The following is a 13,414-nucleotide window of genomic DNA, read 5'->3' on the forward strand; positions in this document are numbered from 1 at the left end:
CAAGGTTTTTCCTCCTTTTTTTGTGCATTTGCATATCATTAACATTCACTGCACTGAAACAACACAGTGTTGTTGGTGGCATAGCCAGACATTTGCCTTGCATAAAAGAGCTCATCTCGCTCTCAAGCATCAGAGTGCAAAGTAAATTATGTAAATTGCCTACAAGTCCAACATGTCATTTGAACAGTTTTTATTTGCACCATAATTGTTATAATTACTATTATTATTTCATCAGATATCATTATGCATTCCACAACATGTGTCTCCATCTCAGGTTCCATCAAATGGTTAGACCATGGATTTTGTTTAGTGTCTCTTTCTGCCCATTAAAAAATATTTTATAACCATGTGATCTGTAGAAAGCTCCAGTCCAAGCGTTTTACGTAACACCCTACTCCAAAAAGTACACCCATATTATGCAATATTTTTCTTCACTTTACCCTCTTTGATAGAATTGATAAAAATAAGAGCAGCAGGATCTTTGCTGGTGTAAATGTAAACAGCCATGTCAGATGTCTACAAATAAATGATCATTTATAACTTCAGCTGTGGTGAATTTTGAAGTGAAATTAAATACATTTAGTTAAGAAATGTAGTTCAGGAAAATGTTGCCGTTGAAATGTCTGCTAGATTCAAACCAAAAACTCAACTAAATTTATTAATTTTTTGGTTCTGCTGTTTATAGTTAATGTAAATGTGTTATTGGTGAAAGATTACAGAGCAGTACAGGATGCTTGTAAACTGTGGCAGAATGTGGGTGATGTGGCAAGTAAACCAACATAATGTGAAGTATTTAGAAAAATAGAAGGCCAACCCTAGATGCCTTTCTAGATAAACATTGGTTGTCTTTTTATAGGTGCAAAGGTACAGATAATTCTGCCTACATTTTATAGCTGAAATGGTTGATTTTTTAGGAGCTGTAACATTTATTTCCAGTAGCCTAAAGTGCAGTTTTTAGGCTTTTATTTTTTTATGTTAATGAACTGTGAACTCATCAACTTGTGAACAAAATGTTCCGACTGTGTGCTCTTGATATCACACATTCCCATAAACCTAGAAGTATACCCATATATCTGTAGATTACATACATTCATAAATATTACATTTTTTCATTTTTCAATTATATCTGTATAGTGATTTTCAACTGTAAATAAGCAGATCACAATTCAGGAGAGCATTTCTGACCTGTCTAAATAAACTCTATACTGTGGATTACACATCTAAACACTTCCATACTTTGCCTTAACATCAACATTACAAGTCTGACAGATTACATTTATTATGTTTTGGTGCAACTCTAAATATTTTGACTCACTGGTTCAAAAATGCTATCCACGAGAGGGCACTATAGTGTCAAAATGTGCGATGCATTGCTTTTGGTTCTGTATGTTTCTTTACATCCTAACAGGCAATCTGAAAGAGAAAACATAATTTTTACAATCTCCTATTTTAGCAGCAATTACACACTGCAGTTACCAAATCGTATATACATGTGGTCAAGCACTTACGTGGTGCTACATTTTTAAACAGTGCAGACTACAATATTGTTGAATCACGTTATAAAGGATGTCGGGTTTTCATTGATTCAGCCAGTGTGATCTGTGCTCACAACTTTTCTTACTTTCATCAAACATTAATCATATTTTACAAAGAAAGCAATCTTAAATGTTTTAATATTTAGAGATTACCAATAATAATTTCACATAACCTCACATCTAATTTCAAACTGCCTGTAATTATTAGTTCAACAGACATAGAACCTCTTTTGCACAAAAGTGGTTCACATACGTTAGTCACAATTGTTTAGGCTGGACCTAGACTTGAGTCTTCCATGAAACTGGGCCATATTGTATCAAGTTCATTGTGTAACCGATTCTAGTTTAATCTGTGCTAAAACAACAACAACTTAAACAAAGAGTAGTTTTAGCTTTTATTTTCTTAAGTACAAACAATTTTCATAAATATTTCCCTTGGAACCTGTAAACAAATGAGCAAATAATTGCTTTTAATTAAAAAAATACCCAGATAACACTGATTTACATAAATACAGACATTTACATATTTGCTGTGCTGTGTTGCCATTTTATTCATAATATGTACAGTTTATTCAGTTGCTGTATGATGCACCAAGATGGATGGCACATGTCATGTATACAAGCAATGTTTTTGTGACTAAAGTATAATCAGACAAACTCGAAAATAAATAACAAAATAAATCGTATAAAACAAATATAAAATCATATTTTAGGGGAGTTGACATTTCGAATTGCATGATTGCCATCAGTTATTATGCTCTTGACACATACACGATAAAGAGACAAATCTGAATAAATATAAAATTATTACAGTGTAAAGTTTAGAGCTGGCTACAATAAACCTCCTGCCATAGTGTGTTATTTTTTGCAGTGGTACAGTGATATGCATATGTAAACATTTTCATTTTTCAAAAGGTATGATATCTCTTTAGGGAAACATTTGAATAGTGCTTGTAAAAATGAACCATTAATAAATAGATAAATAAAGATATCAACAGCTCTATGAATCCGGCCTGTCACTGACACCAAGTTCATAATTTCATTGTGCTCCACAACAGTAACCTCGTTAAGGCCTTTACTAGGTTCTGAGAAAACACAATAATGTTTCACAACGCACAGCGTTGCTTTAATAATTTTTTTCCTCCTCTATGTTGTACTACTTTTGTTAGACTAGGAGTAGTCTTGACATTTCATAAATCTGTCTTAAACCACAGAATGTCCACTTAACATATTATTCTATTAAAAACAGCAGTGAAGAGTGGTTGTTTCTAAGCATGGTGCATTCACTACCTCTTGCCGATCTCATTTTGTCTAAGGAACTGCATGTTGTTTACACTGTCAGCTAGCTCAGGATACTGATCTACTGACAGCACGTAGTATCCATCATAGCCCTGCACTCGTCCACCACTGAGAAGCTGCCTCTTCTCTCCCTCGGTCCATAGTCGGGATCCTTCCTCTCCATTTCGTACTCGCTGCTGCTCACGTGCCCATAAGCTAGATAGTGCCCTCTGTCTCGCCAGCTCTAAAACGCGCACTCGTTCCTCATCCAGGGATGAACCATAGCGCACATGCAGGGTGAGAGCCCCCCGCTGAAACTCCACATCTGCAAAACGCCGGGTACGGCCACCTAGCACAGATGTGGACTGTGACACTGTTACATTCACTGCATTCTCAAGTTCTTTCCATCCGCTAGTGAGCCGCAGAACAGCCAGGTCTGCTTCAGGAGAACTTATTTTAACAAAGTAGTGTGTATCTCTGCCATCAACAATAAAGTGCAAGTCTTTCAAGTAAAAGGCGCCATTGAGGATGTTGGCAACCTTGACGCAATCCTCATTCGCCAGGCTTAGTGCACGAGTTACCACAATGCCCTTGTAGAGGGCAAACATGATCCCACGACATATCAATGAATTACTAGAAGCAAACCACAGCCAGGGTTTTTCAGACTTCATTGTATGGCCAAACTGAACTTGTGGCAGACTTCCAAATTTTAAAAACGCTTCAGATTGCCGGATGACGTGTTGCTGGACTGCAAAGCTGGTCTGCAAAAGAAGAGGATCAAGTCAATGTTGAAGCAACATGTAGCTCCAAATAAATGGATAAACAGAAAAATATATATTTATACAGAAACATATAGATTACCGATTCAAATTACAACAAAAAATATATAACTATACATATATATATATATATATATATACATACAAACATGCATACATACACACTGGCGAACAAAAGTTTGGAATAATGTACAGATTTTATTCTTCTGGAAAGAAATTGGTTAATTTTTTCACCAAAGTGGCATTCAACTGAGCACATAACATGAATGTTTTTTTCAGAACTTCTTAAGTTCTCATCAAAATATCCTCCATGTGCATACCACGTTCATACTTTGAACTCAGTAATTGAAAACATGTTCATTATAGAAGAGGTGTATTAGAGTAATTGTTTTGTGTGAATTGTATTTGTAATGTAATTTTAAATAATGTAATAGATCTGGACAAAAAATGTGAATCAAGTCATTGACCCGTTAACCTGGTACCATTATTTGAAGGTATATATATAAATAAATAAAATAAAAAACTTACTGCCAAATCATCCCACACTTGGCTTTTGGTCAGCTCATATGATGTTTGGGTCATCTCAGAAATGGGCACTGGGAAACCAGGAATGCTGTTATGGAGATGGAACCCAAACGTAACCAGCCAACTGTTCACATCTGTCACAAATATCAGTGATACATTTAAAAATCAATAACATTTTTGACCAATGTTTGGCAGATATATTACTTGCAAAACATATTTTAAGATGCTGATATAGTTGATGCTGTGAATCCATGGTGTACCTGTTAAGTAGTCTCTAACGTTCTGTACTTTACTTATCGGGTTGTTGTTTCGGAACATGTATAGATTGAAAGGGCCCGGGTCCTTGCCGATTTTCTCCCACAACATGAAATCAGGTGCAGTCCAGCGACCCGACATGATGTCATAATCCCGTGCTCCAAAATGAAGCAGTTTTGTGATAGGGTCATATAGTCCTCCATGAAACCCAATCACCAACTGGATATCAGAATTGGAGTCTGAGTAAACCTCACCAAAGGCCGTATAATGAACCTGCTTGAGGAGGATACCATCACTGCCAAAGACAGCCAGTGGTGTCCCTATATTATCACAGGCTATGAAGTACTCTGTTCCACTGCTTATTTCCATTGCAAACAAGTGTCCTTGCAGGTCATAATATAAAGATGTAATCTGTGAGCTTGAATGGTTGTATACATGTGTTATCCTGCTTGGGTAGCTCAGATCAGCATAGAAATATTGTAAGTGCTGTCCCGTGTTGGACTTTGTGGAGACTCTTCTTCCCAATCCATCGTAATGGTACTGGACGCTCCATCCACTGAACTTGCTGTAGACGCGTTCTAGATGACCATTAGAGTTGTATTGGAAGATCTCAGGTCCTCTCTGGCGGAGAAAGCCATCCTCGTCCAATTCATACTGAAGGTCCCCAAGACGAGTTATACGGTCTCGTAGGTCATAACGTAGAGGCATGATCCGCACACTATTTGCTGGACTCAGTAGGTGTATGTTCCCATTTAAGTCGTAGCTATAGCGCCATGTCATTTTCTCATTGAGGTATACAGTCTGGAGTTGACCATCCACGTCATATTCATAGCTGTACTTTGTGGCATTAGCAAAAGGGCCAATCTTCATCTCCCTCTTAGTGACTCGGCCCATGTCATCATATTGGATTGTGAGCCAGAACAGCAGAGTGCGGAAGAGCTCATACTGAATCTCTCGGACACGGCCATGACCGTCAAAGTGTTTGGTGTAAGTCATGACAGAGGTGGAGATAATCTGATTGATGTCATAATAGATGACGCCAAACTTGCCAAACTGCTCCACCTTCCCTGAGATGTCATCATACTGATAGAGGTCAATGGGCAGAGGTGTCTCATTGATAACCCCTTGAATACTTGCCACACGTAGACTACTATCGTAAGCATAGTCAAAGCGAGCGTTTACCATCCCATCCTCGCTGAAACGGTAGATCTGCCGGTCTATTAATGGGCCAAGCTGCCTGTATCTAATGGTGCAAATAAAACCTTCACTCTGCAGATTGACGGTTTTCAGCACACCTGCAGTCTCATCATAGGTGAAGGTAACACGTGTGCTGTCATATAGAACCTCAGAGAGTTTGTTGTGCCAGCGGTATCGATATAGGACTCTCCGACCAGTGCCCAACTGTGCGAATCTGAGGAGTCTCCCATCCTCACTGTAGTCCACAGCAACAGAGGCATTGCTTTCAGGCATATGGTAAAGATTACGGTAGTAAGACACTGAGCGTATGGTCTCCATAGCATAGCGTGCTACACTGGGCATGGTGACTGCAGAAAGGCCTCCCTGAGGGTCATATTCAAAGACGTACTGTCGCTGACTGGCGAGTATTAGGACAGTGGACTAGAACAGGGAGAAAACATTACTTAGACAAATCAGGATGAATTGCAATTAGCTAATTCTTTGTCAGTTCTCACCCTAACTGATTACTCATACTAGCTTTCAATGAATGTACAGTATAAGAGGTTAAAAATGTCTCAAATTATATTTTTCAATACACACTCTTTTTATGGCACCATGGTACTAATTTACGATGCATTATTTATTAGTAGGGCTGTTGATTACAATATTCAATAGCAATTAATCTAATTTTTGTTTCACAAAACATATTTATTTACTTTTTGAGGCGGTGTATAAAGTGTGTAATTGACCCTTCGCTATGCCCCACCTTAAAAGCATTTCTGACCAATCTTGTCTAAGCAACTGTTGCTAAGATGCCATTACTCTTGACACGCTATTTTCCAATGAGAGTCTGCGGGAGTAATGTGTGTTTGAGTGGGATTTTATCAAAAGGATCCAAAAAATTTAAAACACGATGTTGCTGGGTCACTTATATAGTGACACAAGTTTCCCAGAGAGGATACATACAGTGTGTTTCTTTCTTTAAAATGTTTAAATAAATATAGAGAAGAGCATATTATGGATTAAACTGTGTCATTCTTCATTCCCAAATGAACAGGAATAAAATCAGAGGAAACCTACATTTGTTCCAAGGTAAACTAAAGCTAATTATAAGAATATTTAGCCAAAAAACTAACAAAAAAATAAACGCACCATTCACGGCAATCTCTCATTCATCGAAGAGTCAATGTCTATACCAGTAGTGTCACCAAACAAAATAAAAAACAATCAGTTTTACTTGAATCATCATATTAAGATGGAATTCAAGAAAGAATATTACCATTGAAAAAAAAAAATCCTCATTCAAAACCATGCCCTTGTCTTACCCCGATTCACTACAGTAAGCCTACAATAAAGAGTATATGTTTTTAGTTTTATTTCAGTTGAAAGAAGCTCTGGTCGTGTCGTGAGAAGCGGGAAGCGGGAAGCGAGAGCAACAGCGGTTTAGTCAGTCCAGTCGTGGTTTTAGGAGTCAGGAGTCGTTTTAGGTTTTCAGTGGAGGGAAATCACTCTCTTAATGAATTTAACTGTTTTTTACTGTTTGGTTTGCCGGCAGTTATTTTCCTGCTATACTGCTTGGAAATGTTTTCTGGTAGGGTTGTTACAGCTGATTTTGTTTGTCATGCTTTAATGAATCAAACATTTCTCATGTGTACCGATCGCAGTGTATTTATACATTTTGTTTTGAATGTGAATAAGGTTTTTTTGGAGCAATAAATCAGTGTACTGACATTTTATCCTTTTAGCAGATGTTTAAACAGATCTAAAAAGCCACTATACTGTAAGTACAAAGTGGTTCACCATGAATTTATGCTCATCTCAAGATGTCTGTAATGTACCAATTTCATAGCACAGTAGACAAATGTTTATTAATTTGTTTAGCATGTAACATCTTTCTGTTGTAACTTTACTTCCAAATAAACAATACAAAATGTATTATTGTAATTTTTATATTGAAAATTTCTGCATATTATTTTCATGTTCAATAAAGTATTTCATCATTATTAAATCCTCGTTTTGCATTTTTATATTACAGTCTTTTATTGTTTGCAGTGCACAGACATACTATTTTAGTATGAAAAATAGAGTGTTTTTAATTGGGCTCATATCAGCCATTTTCAGCTCTTCATATATGTGAAGTACAATACAAACATAAAACAGTTTAATACTCAGATTAAAATATAACTAAGAGTGTTGTTTATCTTCATCAAATTAAGCAATATATTGGTTATACATTTTTAAGTGAATAACATAATACAAACATGTAAATAGCTCGTAATTACTCCGCTCTGCATTTAATCTCCAAGACCTAAACCATGAGATTCATCCACCAGAAGAGCAGTGCCTAATCACAACAGACGTAAAGTGTTCCTCCGCAAGTAACTTGCAGCTTTATGCTTCAACTGCTAGAGGGCCAAAAGTTACATTATGTAGCTCTAACTTTTTTGGTCGAGTAAAAAAAATGTCTTACACAGGTTTAAAGCAAATGCTTGATTATTTCTTGACGTCTAAAGTTTATTACATACATCACTAAATACAATCTGGCCATTACCTTCTCCAGGTAAGTGTAGCTCCAAGTCTTTCCATCAGGGAATGTTCTGAACAGCAAGCGGCCTTGTCCATCATACTCTACCCTGTCTGAGACAGAGCCCCAGTGTATGGCACTCAACTGCCCATTGTTATTGTGAGTAAGATTGACAGGTAGCAACTTGCTACTTGGCATCCAGAGAGTGGGCTGACCTGCTGTGTCATAACCAATCTTCAGCAGGAATTTACGGTGATCATCATAGATCTTTTCAATCCTCAGCGCTCGGTCGTAATCAACAGACAAAATGTTCCGCCCATTTACCTTTGAGCAGGTAGAGAAAAAAACACAATTGGTTTGGCAACAGGAAAATGGCATAAAACTAACTATCTGCCAGAGCCTTGGTTGATGCCAAAAGGTTTTATATTCTTTGTGTGGAAATAAGTCTATTTTGATTAATAGCTCACTAAAAACATCATAAACCAAGACACTATGGCACAAGCTCACTATTAAATAATCTTCAAATTTAGTCAACATTAATTTTAAAACAGGCTTGTTTTACCACTGTTAAACTGTCATTTTCCTTTTTTTGTCTTCCTGGGGGCTATCTACGTGCCAAATTCATTATACAAGACACTGCAATCATTCACTTCTATATATAAAGTATTGCAAGCTTTTTGTAACTGTCTCTTATGACTAAGGTTAGTTTAACCTCAACATAGATGTCAAGTGCTCTGTGTTAGAATAAGGCTAATTCAGGCTAAAGCAGCAAGTTCAAGATGTAATTTCACAATGAACAACTGGTCTGTGATTTCTTCCTACAAGCATAAGAGTCAATCACAGGCTTTTATTATCTATATAATAAAATTAGAAAACATTTTCTCTCTCCTTAATAATTGGTTTTCAGTACATACTCGTAGCTTGCGTCCAAACACTGTAACCTTCGTCCGTGTCTGCTCTTTACGAAAGCGCCACTCAACCAAGTTTTGCCCACTGTCGTCGGGTAGGGTCATGTTTCTACGTGCCAGTATAGGGGAGGATGCATCAGAAAGAATGTGTGGCTCAGTCTGGTAGTGAGTGATCATTCCATTGGCGTACAGAATCCGCAATGACTGGTCATAACCTATCACATATTTATTCTTCAGCTGGTCTGCAAAATAAAACTTACAGCATATATTATACAAGAAGTGTGTCCTATATCAATGTGATATTTCTTCATATTGAATTACTTGGCATACTTTATGAGAATGCAAGTGTATCTATTTTATTTGTTTGTTTTCTTGGATGTACAAAGTTACCTTGTTGCAGCGTGAGTACACTTTGAATTGCTGACTGGTTTGTAGTGATGGTTGCAGCTTCATCTCGTTCAAAAATGTCTCTTTCTACTGCCGAGACAGTCTCCATGTCATAGGCCAGACTGGTCACCACTCCGGTAGGAAAAGTTACGTTGGTCACTCGTCCTTCTGTGTCATAGCTGTAGGAGTCAGAGGGAAGTTAAAAAGCTGGTTCGAAATGACAATACCTACGGTAACTCAGATAACCGCTCTGTACAATTGTGGTGTGAGAAGAATAGAATAGGTTGGTGCTGTTTTGGTGGCACGAGGGGGACCTACACAATGTTAGGCCAGTGGTTTTAATTTTGTGGCTGATCGGTATCTGTCTGTCTGTCTGTCTGTCTATATATATCTATCTATATATACACATTACTGTGCTAAAGTCTCAGGCACACAAGATGTTACACAAATGCATTTGTCTTAAGATGGTTATTTATATCTTCAGATTTAGTGTGTCAATAGGAAATATAAATGTTATACTCCCAAAAATGTATTTAGCAAAAAGATAGAATAGAAGAACAGGGAGCCCTGCAACGGTGTGTAACATGTAATGGCCCCCACAAAGCCCCCCACTGAACATTATGTCAGTCTCAGATTACATAAAGAGACAGAAGCTATCTGTCTAGATAGACAAAATAAATAGAAGAACTGTGGCGAATTCTCCAAGAAGCTTGGAACATCCTAAGAAAAACTGTATCCAGGTGTACCTAGGACAATTGGTGCTGTTTTGGTCACGCCAAATATTGATGTAGCTTGTTTTATGTTTACTGGACTTTGTATGACATTAAGTGATAAATGAAAATGATACATGTCATTATTTTTGAAGACACCCTCACTATGCAACATTTTTCACAAGTGCTGAAACCTTTTGCACAGCACTATATATATATATATATATATATATATATATATAGACTTGCTTCTATGGCTGCAGATCCACAGGGCAGATATATTATAACGACATATTAACTCTCTCTCCATAACTATGCTTAATGCATGGCCCCAATTTCGATGACCCAGATTGTTTTCACAAAGTCTTTTTTTATAATTTCAGATGCCAGTGCTACGAATGTGATGGAAGTGTAACTGTTACACGAAGACCCTTTTATGGATGGACTTTCCTCAAAACCACTGCCCACTAATGTCTCAGTAAAAACATTTAACACTCTCATCAAGTCTAGAAATATAGTAGATACAGTATTTGGTAATTGTGGATATTTGGAAAGCTTTCAGCGGATTACTATTCTATTCTAAGATTATAATTCTAGTCTCATGTTCACAAATCATACACAATCTATATTTAAGCAATAATTTATCCCAAACATAGATGAGTTTCTTCAGATTAATGACAATGTGAGGTCTCAGATTAAGCTCTTTGGGATACATTTAATGCAGTTATATGAGGTCATATTGTTTGAGTCTTCAAGAAATGGGTTGCCAACCCTGTACACTACAGAATCGTCCCATATTTAAGGGAACAAAATTGTGTTCCGCATGAAACCCATACCCGTATTTTAGCGTCTCACACCCAAACTGCTGCAAATGTTTCATTCTTTCACTTGATTATGGGGAAGAAAACACCTGACAGAAAAATATTGACTCTAACAAAATCCTAAATTTGTAGTATAAACACAATTCCATTGTTAGTAGGGAAATGGGGAGCCTTCTGCTTAAACTTCAAAAACCAAGCGATTCAGAAGGTAAAATCAAAACTGGGCAATTTGATCCATAAGTTCCCCTTTTGCTGAAAATGGTGAAAGATTTGTGTAAAAAGAAGAGACTCCATGACTCCTTGTCTGAGGCACATATCTGTGTATTGTTAAAACAGGAAAATTTATGTTGACCAGTGAGTTATAGCCCCATAGCGCTCCTAAACTTCAATCAAAAAGTTTTAACCAAACTTTGGCTTCCAGGTGAGCACAACATACAGTATTTCAACAGTATTATTCATCCTGATAAAACTTTTTTTTTTTTTTTATAAAAGTTTTCATTCTGCAGTGTCTGTCTGCTTCTTAACATCTTATAAACTGACTGGTGGTTGCTGACAACTTCGCAGCTGTTATCTAATTAGATGCCCAAACATTTCTGACCAGATAGAATGACCATTCATGCTTGAAACATCAAAAGCTTTATTAAATGGGTCAAAATCCTTTGTGTCTAACATCTTAAATATTGACTAATGGTGACAGATCTGGTGCCTTTGATTTACACAATGGAGTGTGACAAGCTAACAGTCTTTGAATCCTTCTTTCTGACACTGCACTAAAGCCATAGGCAATAGGGATCAGATCCCACCCTGAGATTTAATTAGGCAGCACTGAAAGTCTTGTAAATTTATATACAGATGATTTGTGTCTAAGTATCACTGTCCTGTTGTTTTAATTATTGGATTACATTTATTAATTTAGTAGACTTTCAGGATGCACAATTAACTGCAGTAAAAGGGAATTTCTGCCATTCCAGAGAATCTAAATTGCAGTTGTTTTGAACAGCATGCCACTTAATGAAGTGAAAAATTATTTCACATATCTTGGACTTAACATTCCAGGAAACCCTGAACATTTGATTAAATGAAATTTCTTAGAAATGATTGATAAATGTAAACCAACCATTGAGAGCTGGAGACTACTTCATTTGTCACAATTGTCTGTGTTAATGCAAAATAAGATGGTTACACTCCCAAGGTTTTTGAATCTCTAAAAAAATCTTCCCATTAATTTGCCTGCAGCCTTTTTTAAGTAACTTGATTACATTATTCTTTCATTTGTTTTGAATTTCAAGACACCTTGTTCTGTCTTATACTGTACATAGCAAAAATCAATCTACAGAAACCCACAGAGTGTGGAGGCCTAGGTCTCCAAGTATTCAAACAGTTTTACTAGACAGCAAATGTCAGGGCTATCACTCACTGGCAGAGGGGCATTCTGAATGACATTTTACCTGATATTTGTCATTTTTGGATTAGAGCAGAAGCCATGTCAGTGCTAAAATCCTCTCTCCAAGCTTTACTCTTGCAAGTGAGTGGTAATTATGTTAAGTCAGATAAAAAGTTATTTTTTTAAAGCAAACATCTCAATCAAAGCATAAATATCACAGAATCATTCATTATTATGAATGCATGCATTCCGTTTCGTGCTCACACACCAAAAACACTAAAAGGTCCATCTATTATACAATATTTTGTGTTGTTATCATTTAAAACTATTTGTAAATATTATTTGAAAGGATTTTTTTTCAGGTTGATTAAATCAAGGCCATTCAATGTATTTCTCAAATGGCATCGCGGCTGGGGTAAAATGGTAACCAGATGGGGTTACCCTAGCAACCAGTTTATTTCAATTAACTCAGGGTAGCAAGAAGCCTTTTGAGTAGCACCTTGGTAACTTCCTAGCAACCAGATGGGGTTACCCTAGCAACCAAATAACAAATTACATATCTCTGAACAAGAACATATCTATCTATATGATAGACTGAATGGTCTTATAATCTTTAAACTTTGAACTTTTAAAACTACTAAATCTTGTAACTACTTCAAATTTAAAACCTTCGAATTCAAGCTTTCACAACTACTTCAAACTTTCAGGATAGGATTCTCAAGCCAACATCAAAGTTTGCCTTGACAAACTTTATCTAGTTACATTTGTTCTTCTAATTCAGAAACTAGGCACTTGGTGTCTCACTTTGTTTGTGCTTTTACAACATCTGTGAACACTTGTCACCTTAATGCAGCTTCGTCCAAAGAGCTGAATCATGAAGTGTCTGATGAGATCTGGGAAGAGGGCTTGTCACAAATAAAGAGTTGTTCCATAAATTCTAGGTATAAATTAGTTTAAATTAAAGTCATACACTGGCTTCATTGCCCTAAAACTAAATTAATTAAAATGTTTACCTCAGTGCCACCGAAATGTGACAAGAGCAAGGCAGCAGAGCGGACACTAGCACTTGTTTTTCTTTTAGTTTTGTCCTACTCTGCATGACTTTTGGTCAAACATGTTTGAATATTTATAT

At 36.7% G+C, this 13,414-nt stretch overlaps 1 protein-coding gene across 2 annotated transcripts in view; it reads right to left on the minus strand.

Annotated features, from left to right (window-relative positions):
• Positions 1–1,935: 1,935 nt before the first annotated feature.
• Positions 1,936–13,414, minus strand: part of LOC127659702 (teneurin-3-like) — a 171,884-nt gene continuing 160,405 nt past the window's right edge. For both annotated transcript variants that reach the window (XM_052149641.1, XM_052149640.1), the window contains 6 exons: positions 9,371–9,546; positions 8,987–9,222; positions 8,100–8,396; positions 4,378–5,989; positions 4,121–4,251; positions 1,936–3,574 (listed from right to left, as the gene is read on the minus strand). In XM_052149641.1, the coding sequence (XP_052005601.1) occupies positions 2,822–3,574; positions 4,121–4,251; positions 4,378–5,989; positions 8,100–8,396; positions 8,987–9,222; positions 9,371–9,546 (3,205 nt within the window). In that variant the 3' untranslated portion in view covers positions 1,936–2,821. The remainder of the gene's footprint in view (positions 3,575–4,120; positions 4,252–4,377; positions 5,990–8,099; positions 8,397–8,986; positions 9,223–9,370; positions 9,547–13,414) is intronic.

Source organism: Xyrauchen texanus, chromosome 19 (genome assembly GCF_025860055.1).
Source record: "Xyrauchen texanus isolate HMW12.3.18 chromosome 19, RBS_HiC_50CHRs, whole genome shotgun sequence".
NCBI lineage: Eukaryota > Metazoa > Chordata > Actinopteri > Cypriniformes > Catostomidae > Xyrauchen > Xyrauchen texanus.